This window comes from Melanotaenia boesemani, chromosome 13 (assembly GCF_017639745.1).
Source record: "Melanotaenia boesemani isolate fMelBoe1 chromosome 13, fMelBoe1.pri, whole genome shotgun sequence".
NCBI lineage: Eukaryota > Metazoa > Chordata > Actinopteri > Atheriniformes > Melanotaeniidae > Melanotaenia > Melanotaenia boesemani.
In genome coordinates, this window is record NC_055694.1 from 13178218 (window position 1) to 13196593 (window position 18376).

General features: G+C 37.6%; 1 protein-coding gene across 1 annotated transcript in view; it reads left to right on the forward strand.

Moving 5' to 3' along the window:
- opn7b (opsin 7, group member b) overlaps positions 1-18376 on the forward strand; it is an 86926-nt gene that overhangs the window by 66744 nt on the left and 1806 nt on the right. The window contains exons 2-5 of the mRNA XM_042004007.1: positions 3099-3186; positions 3274-3436; positions 5837-5964; positions 18034-18368. Coding sequence (XP_041859941.1) covers positions 3099-3186; positions 3274-3436; positions 5837-5964; positions 18034-18368 — 714 coding nt within the window. The remainder of the gene's footprint in view (positions 1-3098; positions 3187-3273; positions 3437-5836; positions 5965-18033; positions 18369-18376) is intronic.

An 18376-nucleotide genomic window follows, 5' to 3' on the forward strand; every position in this document is an offset into this window, starting at 1 on the left:
TCTGACAGATTTCAAAGAAAAATGCACGTCAGTGTAATAGAACGTGTTTGGCTCTGTGTGTGATTGGCCTCATCTTGATCTGTATGGATACTATAAAAGAAATCCAAGAACCATGTGGTTGCAATTTTAATACTTCCAAGGACACTGTGTACTCCCTTCTGTTAGGCTAAGAAGTATGGATTTTAATCACTTGTAAATATTTAGGGAAGACTTGCTGTTAGTCCATAATAAATATATTGAATATTTATTTATTAAGGCAAATAAAACCCTGGTTGAAATTCAGCTCGTCTCTCATCCACACCCCAGTCCAAACACTGAAGTGCACATAAAATAAAATCTAAAGGTCGAGTGCACCAACATTAATTAGTTTGATCAGTCATTTACCCCAGACTACCTCAGTTTTACTACTTTAGTTTGAAATGTACCTTCAGAATCAGGCAGGAAAAAAGAAAACATGTATCATGTTGTCATTCAAATCTGATTACCTCGTGCAGCTGCAGACACACTGAAAGGGCAACAAGGTTGTGTGGAAGTTAAATCAGAGATTAATATTGGTTTTATTTTTTAAAAAAACTTAAGTATTTATAATCAGCAATTCCAACAGACAGTTGAATTATTGTGAGGTGAGGTGTGGATGGATGAAGAAAATAACGACTGGCTTATCAGAATCCGTTCAGCAAAAATGCAGTTTTGTGTAGTTGTCCTACTTTTTAATGCATGGCTCTGTGTTGATTGCTAAATCCGCAACTTTCCTGTGGCTAATGTCAATTTCTGGATGATTCATGCTCCCTGTTAACAGAAAGCAGCAAGTAAAGTAAGAAAGTGCAAACAGGTTTCCATCTTTATGTGAGCCAGAGTGGTCTCAGTTAATGTTCATTGTTTGTCACAGGCATTTTTTTTATCACTAGACAAGCCACTTTAAGTAAAATAAGGGCAAAACTTAATAGTACATCCATTTCTCTTGACACAGCTATGTTGTTGCTTCAGTTTATACTGGATTAATTCCAAAGAACAGTGCATGTTATTAATCCACAAATCCATTTACTGACATTGTATATTAATATATCTACAAAATTCAGTTTTGTAGGAGGTGGACGTCGGAGCAGAGAAAGTTAGCTGTGAGAAATTGTCTGTTTATAGGTCAATGTTTCGCTACCAGCTTTGGCAATAAACGCCACACAGCTTTTTTAGGTCCAGCAGAATCCCGTGTCTGATTCACCACTGCTGGGTAAAGTGACAGAAGTTCACCCTGAAGCTAGCTGCAGCTTCACCCAGGAGGAATCACCTCTCCTCTGCCTCCCTTTGGAGATGGAAACAGGAAAGTTTAACAACTGTTTTCCCTGATATGGAGCCAACAGACTAGAGCAGAACTGTTACAAAACCCTCAGAAATATTGCTTCAGGGGCAAAAAGACCAGACGGAAAGACAAGTAAAATAACTTTTTTGTTGCTGTGCAGTTTACACAAGGAGGGTAGCATCATATCTAAGATTAAAGTAAGTTGTGTCTAGGATTAAGGATTTGGTTTTGGCTCTGTATTGCAGTTTTCAAGCCAAAGTATATATATATATATATATATATATATATATATATATATATATATATATATATATATATATATATATAAATGCAATATAAATAAAATGTATAAATAAAAATCATTGTAGTCACATTAGTCTTCCACCTAATGTTGGCATTCATCATAATGCTGACAGTTTTATGACCAAAATATTTATACATTTGTACTTCATGGATTTTTATATAAATTAAGTGAATTCTTCATACACATGAGCAAGTTATCTGTGTAGTCTTCTCATCTGCTGGTGTGACATCTTGAACTTCCTTTGGGGCTTCATAAAACACCATCATAGTCCAGCTGTTCTCTCCACAGTCATCAGACCTCAAGCCCTCTGCGCATCAGAGAGCACATAAAATGTGACGAGGCAGTACACATTGTACCATACAACCACAAGCCAGTAACAATGTACTTTTCAGGACATTGTTTAACAATGCATTCAAACAACTGTGTTGGGATTTTATAAATTCTGATATATATATATATATATATATATATATATATATATATATATATAAACAAACAAACAAAAAAAAAACAAGTTACATATTAACTAGAAGTACTCAGTAATCACAAAACTCCACCAAGCTATAAGGTCACTATGTATAACCTCCAAAAAACCAACAGCCCACCCAGTACCCCCTATATTTCTAGCCTTTATAACCTAGATCACCAGATCCAAAATACCAACATGATTCAGATTGAAGCAACGCATTGCCACATTAAAAAAGACACATGGAATTTTAATGGAGGGTCCACACATAAAATAACATAAAAGAATTTCCCACCTCCGGTCCTCTTTGAAGATTAGCTACAGTGTGTGTGGTAATTTGGATTCATCCAGAAGCAGCTTAACCCCAGGTGATTTGACTTGTGTCTTTTCCTTTAATATGTAAATACAGGTAAAGTCATTGAGTAAATAGAAAGTCTATGAATATATTTTCATGTTATCCCAACCCATAAATTCCATGAGACAGATTGCCTCGGCAACTTGTCTTGGCCACAGTGCATACTGTATTGGCAGTAGGTCATGCTGTGTATGCAAATCACTCCCTGGTTTCCAAGATGAGACAGATTTTGAGGAGAAGGATGGCAGTGAATTTCAGCAACCACTTCATTTGTCTGGTGAGACAGTGAGGTTCCATGTTGTTAAAACAGGAGGAGATGGACACATGTGGGTGCAGGTTGTTTTGTCATCTAACAGTGAACATGTGAAATAGTGTTTAGTTTAATACTTTTTCTGGATTTAATATATATACATTTCACAATAAATTCATCTATTCTACAGCATGGATGTGAACTATCTGAACATTTTGTATGGATCTAGTTTTCTTTCATTTGAGACAGTAAATATGAGACTGCACTGTTTTGATGTTTTTTCCCTGTTTTGATATTTTATTTCTTATTTTTCATGTTATTTTCCCCTTATGACTTGTTTTTGAAATTGCCTGAATTCATAAACATAGTTAATGATTTTTTCTACTTTTATTTTTATTTTTCTCTTATTTCCTCTTTTTGCTCCAGATGGGAAATGCCTCCGAAACATTTCTGTTTGTGTCCAAAATATCAAAAAGCAATGACTTCCTCATGGGAACTCTCTACACCATTTTTGGTAAGTGAATTTGTTAGCACCTTTTAAATAAATGAATGTGAACTCTAGTTGAAGAGTTCTTACATGTGGTACTTTTTGGCTTCCCAGGTGTGCTGTCAGTGCTGGGGAATGGGATCCTGCTGTTTGTGGCCTATAGAAAGAAGTCCTCCTTGAAGCCAGCAGAGTTCTTTGTAGTCAACTTGGCTATCAGTGACCTGGGCATGACAATAACTCTGTTCCCACTGGCAGTCCCTTCGGCTTATGCTCACATGTGAGTAACCCATGAGATTCACATTAAGAATCTCTCTTGTTCCATCCACTTATCTGTTTGAAGCCTGTTTGTGAGGGAAAATATAATGAGACAACAAGACTTATAGGAGCTTTCATGATGCTAACTTAGGCTTCCTTGTGTCCTCTTGTGAGCTAGACATCTTCTCTGCCATGATGGATGATCTTTTAATACACTGAATGCACTTTAAGGCTATGAGGAGACAGGAGGATAGACAAGGATAGGTAGGTGCATCCTTCTTTGTATCTCTCCTGCACATCCTTAACGGGAAGAGCCAAGATGTAAAGAAGGAATATTGATTACAAATGTATTTTAGGAGGCCTTTTTAAACCATTTAGCATTTCTCGGTTGGAAGAAGTTAAAAGACTGAGCTAAGTCTTTGTAACAGGTTTTTTTCTGCACTGTAATTTAAACACACTGAAATATATTAACACACTCCAGTGTTTAATCTTCCATTTTTCAAGATCCCCCTTTTAGACATTCTGCTCTCAATTTAAGCTAGGTTTTTAAGGTTTTTTTAAACATGTTTTTTTCAACTTTAATTTTCACTTTTTCCTTAAGCAGTTGAAGAACAGAAGAAAATTGGATTGTAACATCCCTAGTTCAAACATTTATTTCAGTCCTGGATTCTTTTAGTAAGGGATCACTGGGTCCCTATTTCCATCATTCACATCCACTTGAAAATATTAAAACCATTTTAACAGCAGCCCATGCGGTGTGAATGCTCCAGAGGGGGCTGTGAGCGTAGATGTATGTAAGATTCAGTGCAGACTTATTTCAAAGTTTGTCCATCGAGCTCCGAAAGCAGGTAATTCTGCGGAGAATACTGTGTGAGAGTTTGCACTGCCTTTTAGTGTGTGTGGGTGTGTGTGCAGGCTGCTGATAACAGATCTTCATGCACTCTTCTGCTGGCCTGCATGTTGCTTTCCACCCACTCCACAAAACTGCAGATACGTCCAACTAAATTCATACAACATACTTTTTGCATCACGCTATGCACTCTATCAGAAAAGCACACAGGATTATTTACAGTAGTTAAATTGAGTCTCATACTGAGGATCTCACGTTTGGAAGCAAACATGAGTCCATTTATACTGCAGAGAACCTCTGGACCTGACACAGCAGACGTTCTGTGGTGTTAAACTGTAAACATGTTTACAAAAAAATAATTAGAAAACATTTAACTATGTTACATTTAAATCATTTGCATTTTTCTGTTATCATCTCCATATTATTCTGTACCATTAACCTAACAAATACACCTTTTAATCATGACATACCAAAGGCTTTGTTGAGAAAAAAGCATTTAAAGGATGTTTTCTGGAAAGCTTAAATTTGTCAAATAAAACCCTGATGAAATTTAGGAAGAAAACCATTGGTTTTACACCAATGCTGAAATGTTGATGTGCACATAGCTCCAGGCTTAATATGTAAAAGTAGACACATTGCATCATGTCATTGTAGATTAAAGACCTTTCAACTATGTCAACATATTTCGAGTTTAAATTTAACACCCACTCTACAAACAACAAAAGCATGCTTGCTTTAGCTCGGACAGAAGAGCACTTGCCACTTTAAAGAAAGATAAGCAGTTTCATCTCTCAGCACAGTGGTCTCAACATATTGGTGATTTCTGCACATATGCATTACATATTTTTACTCTTGAAATAAATATCTTGTTCTTGGTACAGAACATTAATTCTTGCAATTATTAATAGTTTAGCATCTGTGGCTTCATCCAGCATGTTGTGAGATAAGATGTTAAAGCCTAGGATAATGACTACATGGAGGATTGAAAAAGTGCTTGCATATTCTTTTTTTTTCTTTAATATTACTTTCATATTTCTAATAGTTCATTTGCCAATTCACCTAATTTGTTACACCATGTTTCTCCATCTTTTTCCTGTTTAGTGCCACTTACAAACCTTTTATTATCCCCATCCCAATCTTTTTAATTAGATGTCTCATTTTCACTTTGTGACATCTTTGTACAGTCTAGAATGAACAAAACATTTCACTTTATTATACCGACATACACAGACTTAAAAAAAAGGATAACAGATACTCTGTGGTTTAAAACGGTTAAAATGTCACAATACATGTCAGCTCGATGAGCTCTTTCACTCATATGTCTTGCGCTTTATTCTGTGACCTTCCCTGCTCTGATCCCCTGAGGATGTTGGGATGCAAGTTGTCATATGTTTCAGTGCTAGGTCAAAGTGCATTACTGCTCACAAGACCCAAGGGAAGGCCAGAAAATGGATTACCCGTCTGCTCATCTGGATATGCATTGTAAAATTCAACTAAAAGATTTTACAGACACTTTAATATGAAGGTGTCAGAGGGTAACAAATCTTCTCTTCTGTTTCTGTCTTCATTCAGGTGGCTGTTCAACATGACAACCTGCACTCTCTATGCCTTCTGCGGTGTTTTGTTTGGCCTGTGCAGTCTGACCAACCTCACAGTGCTCTCCTGTGTCTGCTGGCTCAAGGTCTGCTGCCCAAACTACGGTAATTTTAATTGTACTTTTCAAATAAGGAACAAATAAGAAATCAAATAAATAAAAAGTAATTAAATGACAAAAGACATTACATAATTCAAATACAGTCATGTTTTTTATGGCAATTAAGCAGAAATCTGGCTTTTGTCAGACTAATGATAACATTGTGATCATTCCTCTAGTCTGAAAATAAAATCCTTGAATTAAAAAAAGAGCTGTTCGATGAAGCACTGAGGCCAGCAACTCAGGTGCTCGTTACAGAAAAAGGCCATAAAGCAATAATATTAATGTGCAAGGATTTAACCTCTTTTTACAGTATCATATGCAAATAAGGGGAGATTTACAAGGTCTTCAAATGTCTTTCCTATCCTTTTATTAATGAATTGCCACAACAAGGTTTTACCTCCTAAAAACACACAAACCATCATTGGAATTGCATGAATCCCTGTCTCCATCCGCTGGGGCATGAAACACTTACTCATGCCAGGAATTTGCCAGCATCCCAGTCCACACTGTAGCCTACATGCAAATCATCAGACTGCTGATTTTATATGCAAAGCCCTGTTTGTCGATGTAGCAGAATCAGGCTGGAAACACAAAACGATGAGTTTACATGTTTTAAAAGAGAATGAGATACAGTGTTAGCTAAACTGTTTCAAGCATTAAATGTTCAAAACCTATCTTTCAGGCAGTGTTGTCACAAAATGCTGCCTGAAAGATACTTATGGCACTTTGGATACAAAACGTGGGGACTATAAAAACAAACTTGATGAGAAAACTGGTAGCGCAGAACTTTGTTCACAAACATTTGTTTGTGGAAACTGGTGACACAGAGGCAGAGGTGGTGAAAAGATTGTAAAATTAAATATGAGCAACCTTTGAGATATATATATTTTTGTTTCATATTGTGTACTACTTATGGATCTAGTTTTTAGCTTTTAGTGTTTTCATTACTTTCATTTCTTTGGATTATAAAGAAATAATAGCCAACATAAATACGATCAAATTCCACATGGCATGTCTTCCATGCTATCCTCCATCTTTAGAGCACAGAGAGGGAGGCAGTTTGTAACTGTTGATGCTCGTGGTCTAAAAAATCTATAATATATAAAACAGTAGTATTATTATATTTATAGTTAGATTTCCAGTATAAAATTGTTGCAGGTAAACATATTTTTACCATTAAGGCCACCGTGAGGGGGACCCTCTACTACCATTTTGACATACTGTGTATAGACAAGGTGTGCTATCAGTTAAAGGAAGTACATTTTGGAGTAATCAGCAGTGGTTAAAGAAACATCAAGCCTAAGATCAATTTCAATTATTTTTTCTTTATTCTGTTGTTTGTCTATTTAAATTTTATTGTTTTATCTGTATTTGTATTAGTGCCACCCAGTGCATCATGCACCACGTGTAGGGCACCAAGTTCCAAGGAGGGGCACTTAGAAATCGGGTTCATGACTGATCATAATCATAATCACAGCCTCTCTAAAGTTACAAACGTTACAGCTTTCTGAACGGCAAAGTGTGATTGAGTGTTGACGATTTATTTACAGGAAGACAGGCTGCTGTGGGCTGCAATAACGGCAAAAACAAACAAACAAAAAAAGGCTCGCTAGCAGCTGTAATATCAGCCCGTACTGGGTCAGTACCATTTACAGCCTGGGTGACTAAATGGCAAACCGGGTGGGCTGAGTTTTGTACTCCACTCAAGACATGCAATCAACAGAGGCATCAGCCAGATGACCCACTCAGATCCGATGACTTGTTTGGTGAGAATGTCCCTTTTAAACATATGGGTGGAAATATCAAATCACTTGGTTTGAAGATAAACTTGGAAAATGTTCCAACTTGATGTGAATAATGTTGATGCGTGGCCTTTATTTAAGTTCAGTAGATAACTGCACATTAAAATGAACAACTTCTGCTGATATTATGATTCTTTTCAGCTGCAAAGTCAGGCAGCAAAGTTATGTTCCACTCTAACTAATTTATACTGGATTGGCTTTATTTGAATACCTCCAATGGACACTGCTGTGTTTTACAGACTACAGCCTGAAACAAATGTGTGCAAAATTACAACTTTGTTATTAACTTGTTGTTATTTTTATTATCAACTTCGTGCTGAACTAATTTTGTGAGCATGGTAACAATCTTGTGACAATGACATGTAATATATTACAGTCTGTTTAATGTTCTCTTAGTGCATCCTAACCCTACAAGAGCATAGATGCTGTACAATAGGGGGGCCAAAACGGAGCCGTGGGCATTTCCACATGTCCTCTTTGTTTGATTAGTTCTATAGTTAGCAAGGGACACAAAGAAGTCCCTGTCCCTGTCCTTCAAGTAGGATTCAAACCAGTTCAGAACTGGACTGGAGATTCCCACCCAAATTTTCCAGTCCGTCTCATCGGATGTTATGGTCGATCACTGGGATCTAGCAGAAGCAAAACTAAACTTCTGCTGCTGTGTGTGTTTAGATGGACATCTTTTAAGAGGATGATGAGGGAAGTTTCAGTGCTGTGGTCAAAGTCCTGACTGAATGTTGTCAAAAAAGTTGTTAAGTACCAAGAATTTGCATAGCTGTTGATAAACAGCTTTCTCTACAGTTTTACTTAAAAATGGGAACTTTGATATGGGCCTGTAGTAGCTCAGATCTCACATCAATACAGCAGGATAAACACTTTACCTCTTGCATGATATCCTCCAAATGTTTCTGGTTAATGGGATTAAAGAGAAATACGGCACTGAATGCAACACAATCTCCAGCCATGTCTAAAGCAAAAATAAAACACAGAAAACAATCAGAACAAGGAAAATTAACATATTAAAATAGCTAGTGCAAAAACACATCAGTATATTAATCATGAGCTTGTCAGAAAAAGTGGGATTTCTCTTAAAAACAGGGAGGCTGTCGGCATTTCATGTCCACGCTCGAAGCTGGCTGAACTAAAAGCTCTGCCTCCTGTTCTAGACTCAGAGATTCTAGGAACAGTAACAGGCCTCGCATTCTGGGAATGAAGAGACATATTAGGGTGACATGGAGTGCAAGATCTTTCAATAAAGATGGCACTAGGTCTTTTAGGATTTTTATATTAGTAAAAGAATTTTAATCTCTGTTCTAAATTTAACAGAAAGGACATGAGGGGAGGCTAGATCTGCAGAAATGTGGCCTCTCTTGATAGTCCCTGTCTGCTTTCGTGCAGTGTTTTGAATCAACGGGAGGATTTTAAGTGAGCCGTTTGGGCATCCAACCAGCAGTGCTCCTGTCTCGATGCCATTAATCAACCAGTTTCTCATCATCACCCTGCATCAAGATAACCCTGATTTTGGTAATATTCTGCAGATGAAAAGATGTGCCTCTAGAAAAATGTGTAATATGTGAATTAAAAGATGCATCTGGTAAATAATAAGAAGAAGAATATGAGGAAAAAATGAAAAAAGGATGATTTTCAAAGAATCTTCACAGCAGTTGTAGCAGCCTAAAGCCAAATAGAGTGATCGTATGATTGGACAGACAAGCTTTTTTTCTATGGACCAAAAACAACTATTTCATTTGTTTAAAAAATGATTTTGTGGCTCTAGTGGCCTTTATTAAGCAACAGCTGGACAGGAAAATGGGTCAGAGAGAGAGGGGGTGATGCAGTATGCAGCAAAGGCCGCAGGCCAAACCTGGGCCAGCTGTGTCAAGAAACTTTAGCCACCCTACCAACTAAGCTAAATGCTGCCCCTAACTTATCTTTTGTTAGTAATTCTGATACTAACTAAAGATAAAACCCAGGTTCTTTTGCCAGTTTGAGAAGAACAAATATCAATGAAAACATGGACAGATTAAAAACTGTAGCTTTACTAAATATTGAAAGTTATAATACACCTAGCTGTGTAACTGTGTTTTACTATAATACTGTTTGTGTTTGTAGTAATATGTACCTCTGTTTTTAGCTGTATGGTGTGTTTTAATCCAAAAAGCATACAGTACTAGTCAAAGGTTTGGGCACATTTTCCCAGTAAACCACTCAAGGTAACCATTGAATCAAATTTTGTTTTACCACCAACCTAAGTTTTTCCTTGACAATGAGCAATCAGAAAAAAGATGTGAGAGCTTTCTACTTAACAAAAGCTCAAGCCACTTTGAGAAGACATGGAGAACAACAGTTGCAAACAACTGCAGTTGTCATTATTACAGATGACAGTCTCTGTAATGTCTTTTTCTTAAACCACTTACTGATGCAGTAGCAGGAGGGAAGAATAAAGATTATAATTGCACCCTCTATAGCATTTTAACATCTGACCTCAACAACTGTCAGGTCCAAGTCAATTTCCTTTAAATGTTCGTCAAAGTAATATACACCTATAGAGCCTCTATGGAAGCTTTAAACCCGGCTGCATGCTCATCATACATTACTCTCTTAGGATTTGTTCATCTGTTTCAATGAGAAAATTCCATGTCCACAAATCTGTGTTTATGACAACTGAAAAAACACCATTTGCTGGTGGAGGCCATGTTATAGGCTAGAAAACTGTGACGGAAGATGATAAATGTTCTTTGGTTTGGGTATATTTTTAACTCTTTTTCTCCTTAAATAGTTATCTTAAACTCTTAAGGTAAGTTTTACATTCAGGGTTTAAATTAAACTAGGACTGAACAAATCTGGCTTAGCTTAATAATTTCTGAGATATTGTTTAACTTTAGATTAACTAGTTGCAGACTACAGAGTACCTGACTAAGGTGTTTTCCACACGTAGCAGGGAATCTCACAAAACAAAGATATTTTTCTACGATTTGGCCTGTTATAAATTTTGGCCAATTTTGTCATTGGCTACCTGGAACATTGTGTGTCATTGTATTATTTGGTTGGTGGGTCTACAACATCCATGCTGTCTGAGATGAGTATTAAGCACTGCTGTTGCCACAATGACAGCAACAGCATCTTGTTGCTTCAAAACAAAACACATTCCTGAGACAGTGGAAACGATTCTTCTAGATAACATACATGTACTCTACTAGCCCTCTGGTGATATGGGCTTGGTTGTAGCGTTGCTTAAGCCTGGTTTTCATTAAGGAGTGATGGTTAGGATGGGGCAGTTAGGGTGCAGATATGGTTTGTAAATTGTAATCTAGATGTGTTCCCACAGCCAACCGTAAGAAAGAGTATCAGCCAGATAGCATTAGATGCCTCAGCTACATAATAGCATGTTGCTATTGCAGCATGATGCCTTCCTTAAAGTTTAACTAAAACATGACTCAGAAACAGAAGGGGAAAGGCGTCATCCAACAGTTTGTGTTCTTTCTCCTTGGCGGTGCTGAGATCCAGGAAATCCGAGCAATACAAAAACAGAGTTACCAGACATTGAGCAGGCTGAAACAAAAATCCAGGTCCAAAAGATCAATGGTCGAAGGCAGGTAGGCAGGCAGGAGAGAACAAGGCTGGATATGTGCAGAGAAGAACCAAGACGATATGGCAACGAGAGGCAGACAAACTCAGTCTTATGAAGGACACAATACAGGTGGAACGCATCAGCAATAGGTGTGAGTGAAAGGAGGATGCGTTCGGGGGCAGCTGGGAAATCCCCATAAGGCGGACCATGACAAATACGGGGTATTTGGGTCTAATTGTATGCAGATAAAGAGTAAACAAGAAGTTTGTCTGTGCATACCCACTGTCACAAAGCAGGATTCCACAGTGTTCTTCTGCTTCAGACTGAGCACACAAAGAGCAGTTTTGGAAAATCCTTGAGTCATGTGTTGAACCACTCCAACATATAAAAATGTTTCAGATCTGCACAGTGAAAGTGCAGAAACCTTATTCATTGATTGAAAACCAGTTTTTACAACGCCTGTCCAGCTCAGCATCTTCTTGAAGGACACTTAAAGGTAGGGCAGTCTTACTTCAGATTTGCTGGACAGCATTGACAACACTAAAACTAACACTCTGCTCTCCTTCAGCTTTTTTACTTGGAAGGAGCCTTCTCCAAAACAGTTTTTTTTTTTTTTCCCGACTCGATAAAGGCACCTTTTCTGCCATAATGTCCCTTATTTTTAAGTGTGTACCATAGTTTGATATAGTAAATACCAAGGCTCTGACAGCATGCGATTCATGCATGAAAAGGGGCACGTGCAGAGGGGTTGAGGGAGGAGGGGCAAATGACAGTTGAGTTTGATGGACAGATCATCAACCAGTCTTTTAGTACGGGTCATTTAAAATGATTGGTTGGTGTTTTTTAAGTCCTGTCTCTTTCACAGGAGACTAATTTTTTATCTTTGTGTTAGATTAATTAATTGGCTGCAATCGCGGTGAGAAGGGGATTTTAGGCAACATAGTAAAAAAAAAAATGCTCCTAGAAAACATCTCCTTAATGGAAATATGACATCCATCAATACAGGTAAATTACTCCAGGAAGTTCCCATATTCACTGAACTATATCGTGTGGGTGGTCTGATCAACAGCATCTGGGAACTTGTAATCTTTTTTTATTTCACACATTGCTTTGCAGACTTTGGGCACTATTTTGCAGACAACTGATTTACTTACACCACACAAATCCACTGTTTCACAGTGGAAAGTTCCACATGTCACAAAAACCTCAAGGTGATAAGTACTTTAAGGAAGGTGGTATAGGGGTTCCCTTTACTGAGTCACATGAAAGCTTTGTCTGAAAGAAACTAATTATTTCATCTGCATTGTCTTTGTATAAGCGAAAGTGGTCAGGGAACTCTGTAACATCAAATTCATTCAGTGGGTTATTTCTGTCTCTGAGAAATCTACTTTCTGGTCTCAGTGGTGGTCTTTGAGTATCACTGATGTAGTCTCCACAGCAAGGTTTTTATCAGGATTGTTGCATCACACCAGGACCTGTTTTTGACTTTTCTCTGCTTTATATCTTCTTCTGCATTTGTACTTTTTTTTTCATTTTACCAACATAATTGAACTATAAAAAATTGCATTTTTTTGGTAATAAAAAGAACAAAAACATTCTCAAATGGGAAGTAAATAGTAAAGAGGTAATGAGATCCTATTGCTGGAGCTGGAATTTTAATAACTAAGACATTTGTTATTTTGCAAGAAAATGTTTTATTGTCAAGCAGTACATGGCAACTAGCAAAGCTTTTAATGAGGTCAATCAAATACAATCATAGTGAAAACAGACAAGATATAAAAAAAAATTGCACAATTACACAAACAGTCTTGAAAGAACAAAAAGAATCACCAAAAAGAAACTTGGATAATTAACAGGAAAACTTTTACATAAAGAAAAGAAAAACACGTCAATTACCTTTTAGGTTTTGATGTTATAATGATTAACAGTCTCAATTTAGATTTCAGTCATGCACATTCTAACATCCTTCAAAGGCATTCTCAGAAGATTTTCTTTTTAATGGTTTAACACTCATTTTAATTCTGATATTCAGTTCTTCCCTTTGTGTTTCTGACAGTTTATTTTCATAGACTGTGTCTCTGAACGGGCTGATTCTCTTGCCTTTTGATACCATAGTAGAGTTTTATGGGACTTAACAAGGTTCTTCAAGCAAAGCACTGATACTGCATGGTCTTTAAATGCAGCTTTACATGAAAGACTCAAGACGTCAGACACTGTGTGTGGAGAAAGTAAGGTCATCCTGTTTATATATTTCATAGCAATATCATTCCAACTGACTAACCGTATAGTTTATGTTGTCAGAGGAATATTGTTTCCCAAGGGTACTTACTCTACTTCAAACGACTCTATTATCACGCAGTCTCACATAACAGTCTTAAAATGTTTGTGCACATGGACACTGGTGTGGCTGTAAACTGTTCAAGCAGCACGTTGTTGCAAAGATAATTAATCTTTTTGTCACTTTATTCATTGAGGATTTATTTATACAACTGCCTGTGTCTATAAGCTAAATCTCTCAGCAGCACAAACAACTGAGAAGAGGTCCATATCTTTTATTTAAATGCTCTGGAGGGACTCCCAAGGACATTTCCACTTGCCACATACTTCCTTCCATATCATATTTTGCAGGAAGTTTGCAAATTCAGTTTGTCCTCAACTCATTACTCATTTCTAATTTCTAATTTCAATTTTGCTTATTAAACCATACAACTGCATTTTTTGTCTTTCTGAGGACATTTAATAAGTTGCCAAAGCACCACTTAGACATAATTCATACATATTTATTAATTTATAAACATTTATGTGTAATCCGTTTGAATTGGTATCATTTGAAGTAAACTGGATGTTATCTGATATACACAAACATTCCTCACTGTCCTCATTGCATGAATGAGTATACAGTTTTACAAGAATGTAGAATTTAGTGAAGATACTGTAGTTTAAAGACTTTACAGGAGTGACTTGTTTGTAATAAAACAGCCTTTTGTAAAATCTTGGATTTAAGAGAGAAGTCATCTGACCACTGTTGTCTATCAGGATCAATTAATTTGGTTACAAACACAGTAAACAAGTCCACTAATAAGAATCCCATCTCCTTGATCACTGATTTAGCTATTTCTTGTTTGGGAAACTGTCACTACATCCGGAGGTTAGTTTCACAGCCGTTCTATCAACTGTCTGACAGGTCAGCTGCTACACATAGATTCCAGCTTTACAGGAGTGATTTGTTTGTAATAAAGCAACCTTTAAGCACCATCAGAGCTGTAAGGACATCTTTATTAAGATCAGCCGAACACACAAAATTAGATTTCAGTGCTTTAATTGTATTATGGAACTGGAGGGTGAATCATTTTCAGCAACACAAATGAAAATGAGCAAATTCCTTACTGGTCCATTCAAAGGGTCAGTTCACTTTTATTTATTTTCCCCATTACCACTATCTCTTCTGGCTTACATCTACAACAGGTTTTGAAATAGAAGTATTTTTCTTTTTTAAAAAATGATCGCAAATTACTTAGTGTAAATCCCCCACAGTGTCTGACAGATTCTTCATTCAAGGAATTTGCATCCTAGAGCACAAAATCCAGGGATGTTCCTAATCGCATTCCACCGACACATAAACTTCTTCCATAGATACTTAAAGGGCACACAGAACAGAGGCAGTCTAAACATAATGGATCAGCCATAATCATAAAGCTTGATAGCTGCAGTAAACATACCCTGATAGAGTATAATTACTTGAGCAAAAGGCGGATTTGGTCAAAGAAAACCCTGGGAACATTAGCACACAGATTATGACTTTAGGAATGTGGGCTCTGCCTGGATGACTAACCAAATAAAGCTCAAGACTGTGTAGATCTGAAGGGCTGTACACACCAATTACATGCCAAAACGGAGCTAATTGCAGTTTGTTTACATCCAGCTTGACAGTTTTAGAATAGAATTATGAGGTTCTTGCATACTCAGCAGCTTTGATGATTGAACAGTCTAAAAGCTGTGTTCTCAAAGTGCTCTTCTTGTCTGTTTTCTAGGGAAGCACAGACCATAATGAAGAGTATGAAGTCCATAAGTCAATAAGCCTTGCAAATAGAAGTGTTTGAAATGCAAATGAGCATAAATTATTACACTTTTATGAGACCTCCCTGCAAGACTTCTATTGCATATAATCTATACTCTCAGAGTTTAGAATTGCTCCACTTCTATTATTAACAATGATTAAAAGAGTAAATTAGAACAAAGTAATATCATTTTCAACAGGACAATACATTAAACCATGTTTAGCTTTTCTGCTTAATTTATGTTTAAACAGCAAAAAATAAAGACTGTAGTTCTTCACTAAGAAGAACTACAGCCTTTATTTTCTGCTGTAAAGGAGAAGAGTTTTGGATTTTGAGTTGGAATTGAACTTCTCTTTTCTCATATTTTACATGCAACAAGTTGGAATCTTGCAGTTGAAATGTGTAAATGGAAACTCAAAATCCACATTTCTTGATTCAAGGGGAATGCCATTTAGCATTATACACCCCACAGCCAAGAGCAGTAAATGAAAGTTTTGTCTTACAGACACATGTGAAAGGACCTACGTGACATTCAGGCGCCCTGGAATCTATAGCATAATTTACCTTCTTTGTTATCATGGATATACAAGGAAGTCTTATGATTGACAAACATCCATATTAACAGACAGAAAGGCATGTTAGTGAAAAAGCAAAATATGCTTTGGTTTCATGACAAATTAAAAAAAAACTATATATGATATTTGCCCTTTTAAACTTAGAAGGTTCCAACAGTAACCAAATTCACTGAAATCCACTGTATTCAACAAATATATTTGGCCACATGTTAACTAATGTGAAAATAAGTGTTGTGTACAGAATTTAATAAGGAAAAATCTAATGTTGATTTCACAGTAGGAATCAATATCAGCAGAAGAGAGTTTGGTGCATTGCTATGTAAAGAATAGAAGCACACTTTAGTGAGCTCCTTGTGTTTTAATTGAATTGAGCTCTCAGTATAAAATGAGCTTAAGTTGAAACTTGAAAAGGGCGGCAGTGGCTCAGGCGGTAGAGCAGGTCGTCCAATGATCGGAAGGTCGGCGGTTCGATTCCCACTCCCGCAGTCATCTGTCGTTGTGTCCTTGGGCAAGACACTTAACCCTCGTTGCCTCCAGCATCGCTGTTGGCATCGCTGGTGTATGAATGAGTGGATGTGATGGTCGGAGAGGCCGTAGGCGCAGACTGGCAGCCACGTTTCCGTCAGCTTGCCCCAGGGCAGCTGTGGCTACACACGTAGCTTACCATCACCAGGTATGAGTGAGGAGTGGATGAATAAATGGATTCACAATGTAAAGCGCTTTGGGTGCCTTGAAAAGCGCTATGTAAATCTAATCCATTATTATTATTATTATTGAAACCTTCATGTGCCACTTGGATAGCTAGAGTTTTTGTTTGGTAAGAAGATGCTCCACATCTGATGAAAGTCCTCTGCAATGGCTAAATTACCCTTTGTTAGCGCCACACAGTTCAGTGGATGCCACTGGGCATAATCACCTCCCCCCACCCTCAGCTTGAAGTGTAAAAGGGGCTGACATCCTGCTGAAGAGGCTGTGTGGTGCCAGATAAGACTGCCTGTATTCTCCCCCTCACTGATTGTGCACTGAAGAAGCCCTTGCCTAAATCAATTACAGCCGAATGTGATGAGGTCTGTTTCAGTGTTTACCATGGTTCCCCTGATTCACACTGGCACGAGTGCTTAAGTAGTGAACACTGCACAGTATGTCATTCGGTACTATAAATAGTAGTATGTCATAGATGCAGCATACAACCCAACAGCCATGTGGTTGGAGTGCATACTGCATGAGTGGAATCTCTGTAAAGATTTAATATTAAAGAAGCAAACTAGTACATGCTGCTTTGCTTCTGTTCCTCAGTGAGTGCATCGATGATTTTGTATTAATACTGTGTACAAATTCTTTGTTGATGAATATGATGAAAAACCGAGTAGCAGTGCCATTACTAGCGATATGAACATAAATAATATTGCTAGAAATTTACTACACTGTAACTATGCCAGATGAAAGCTTCAGATACATGAAGGTTTTGTGACAGAAAAAAAAAATTAAAGGTTTCATTTGTCCCCATGCTTTTGCATGCTTAAAAAAGACAGCCTAAAAGGTGATTGTGTTTCTTGTGATCTTGTGTGCACAGGTTTTTACCTTTGAAGAGTATTTGGAAGTAGCTGTGCCTCCTCTCAAGTGGTTTTTCACAGGTTTTCACATGCATTAGCCCCAAGCAATATTGCTGTGTGGCTAAACTCTGTAGACTCTGAATAATGTTTATGTTGGGTTTGCTGACATTATGACCATTACTAACTCCACACATGTGCATCCCTGCAGACCATGTGATCTTTCACTGGAACATGCCTTAGGTAAAATATAGATTGACTGGAATGCATATTTTAAGATTAAACTATGACAGAATGTTTTTTTTTGTAGCAATATATTCTCCCAGTCAATTCTATCAATGCATTGAAATAAGTTATTTATCATGCAGCAGACAATATTTCTCCACTTCTTTCCAGACTCCATATGGTTCAGTGGTCAATTGTCACTTTGCTTTTTCTTGTGTGTCTTTTCCAATAATCCCTCCACCACTTCTCCCTCCTTCTCTCTTTGTCTCTGTACTCTTACACTCTTCTCCAGGTAACAAGTTCTTGTACTGCCACGCCTGCCTACTGGTTGCTGGAATCTGGTGTTATGCTGGAGTGTTTGCAGCAGGTCCACTGTCTGGTTGGGGAGAGTATGGGGCTGAGCCCTACGGAACAGCGTGCTGCATCAACTGGCATGCGCCCAGCTACAACTCTGCAGCCATGAGCTACATCGTCTGCCTCTTCTTCTTCTGCTACATTGTGCCCTGCACTATCATCTTTCTCTCCTATACATTTATCCTGCTGACCGTGCGAGGCTCTCGCCAGGCCGTGCAGCAGCACATGTCCCCACAGAACAAGATCACTAATGCACATGCACTTATAGTTAAGGTAAATGC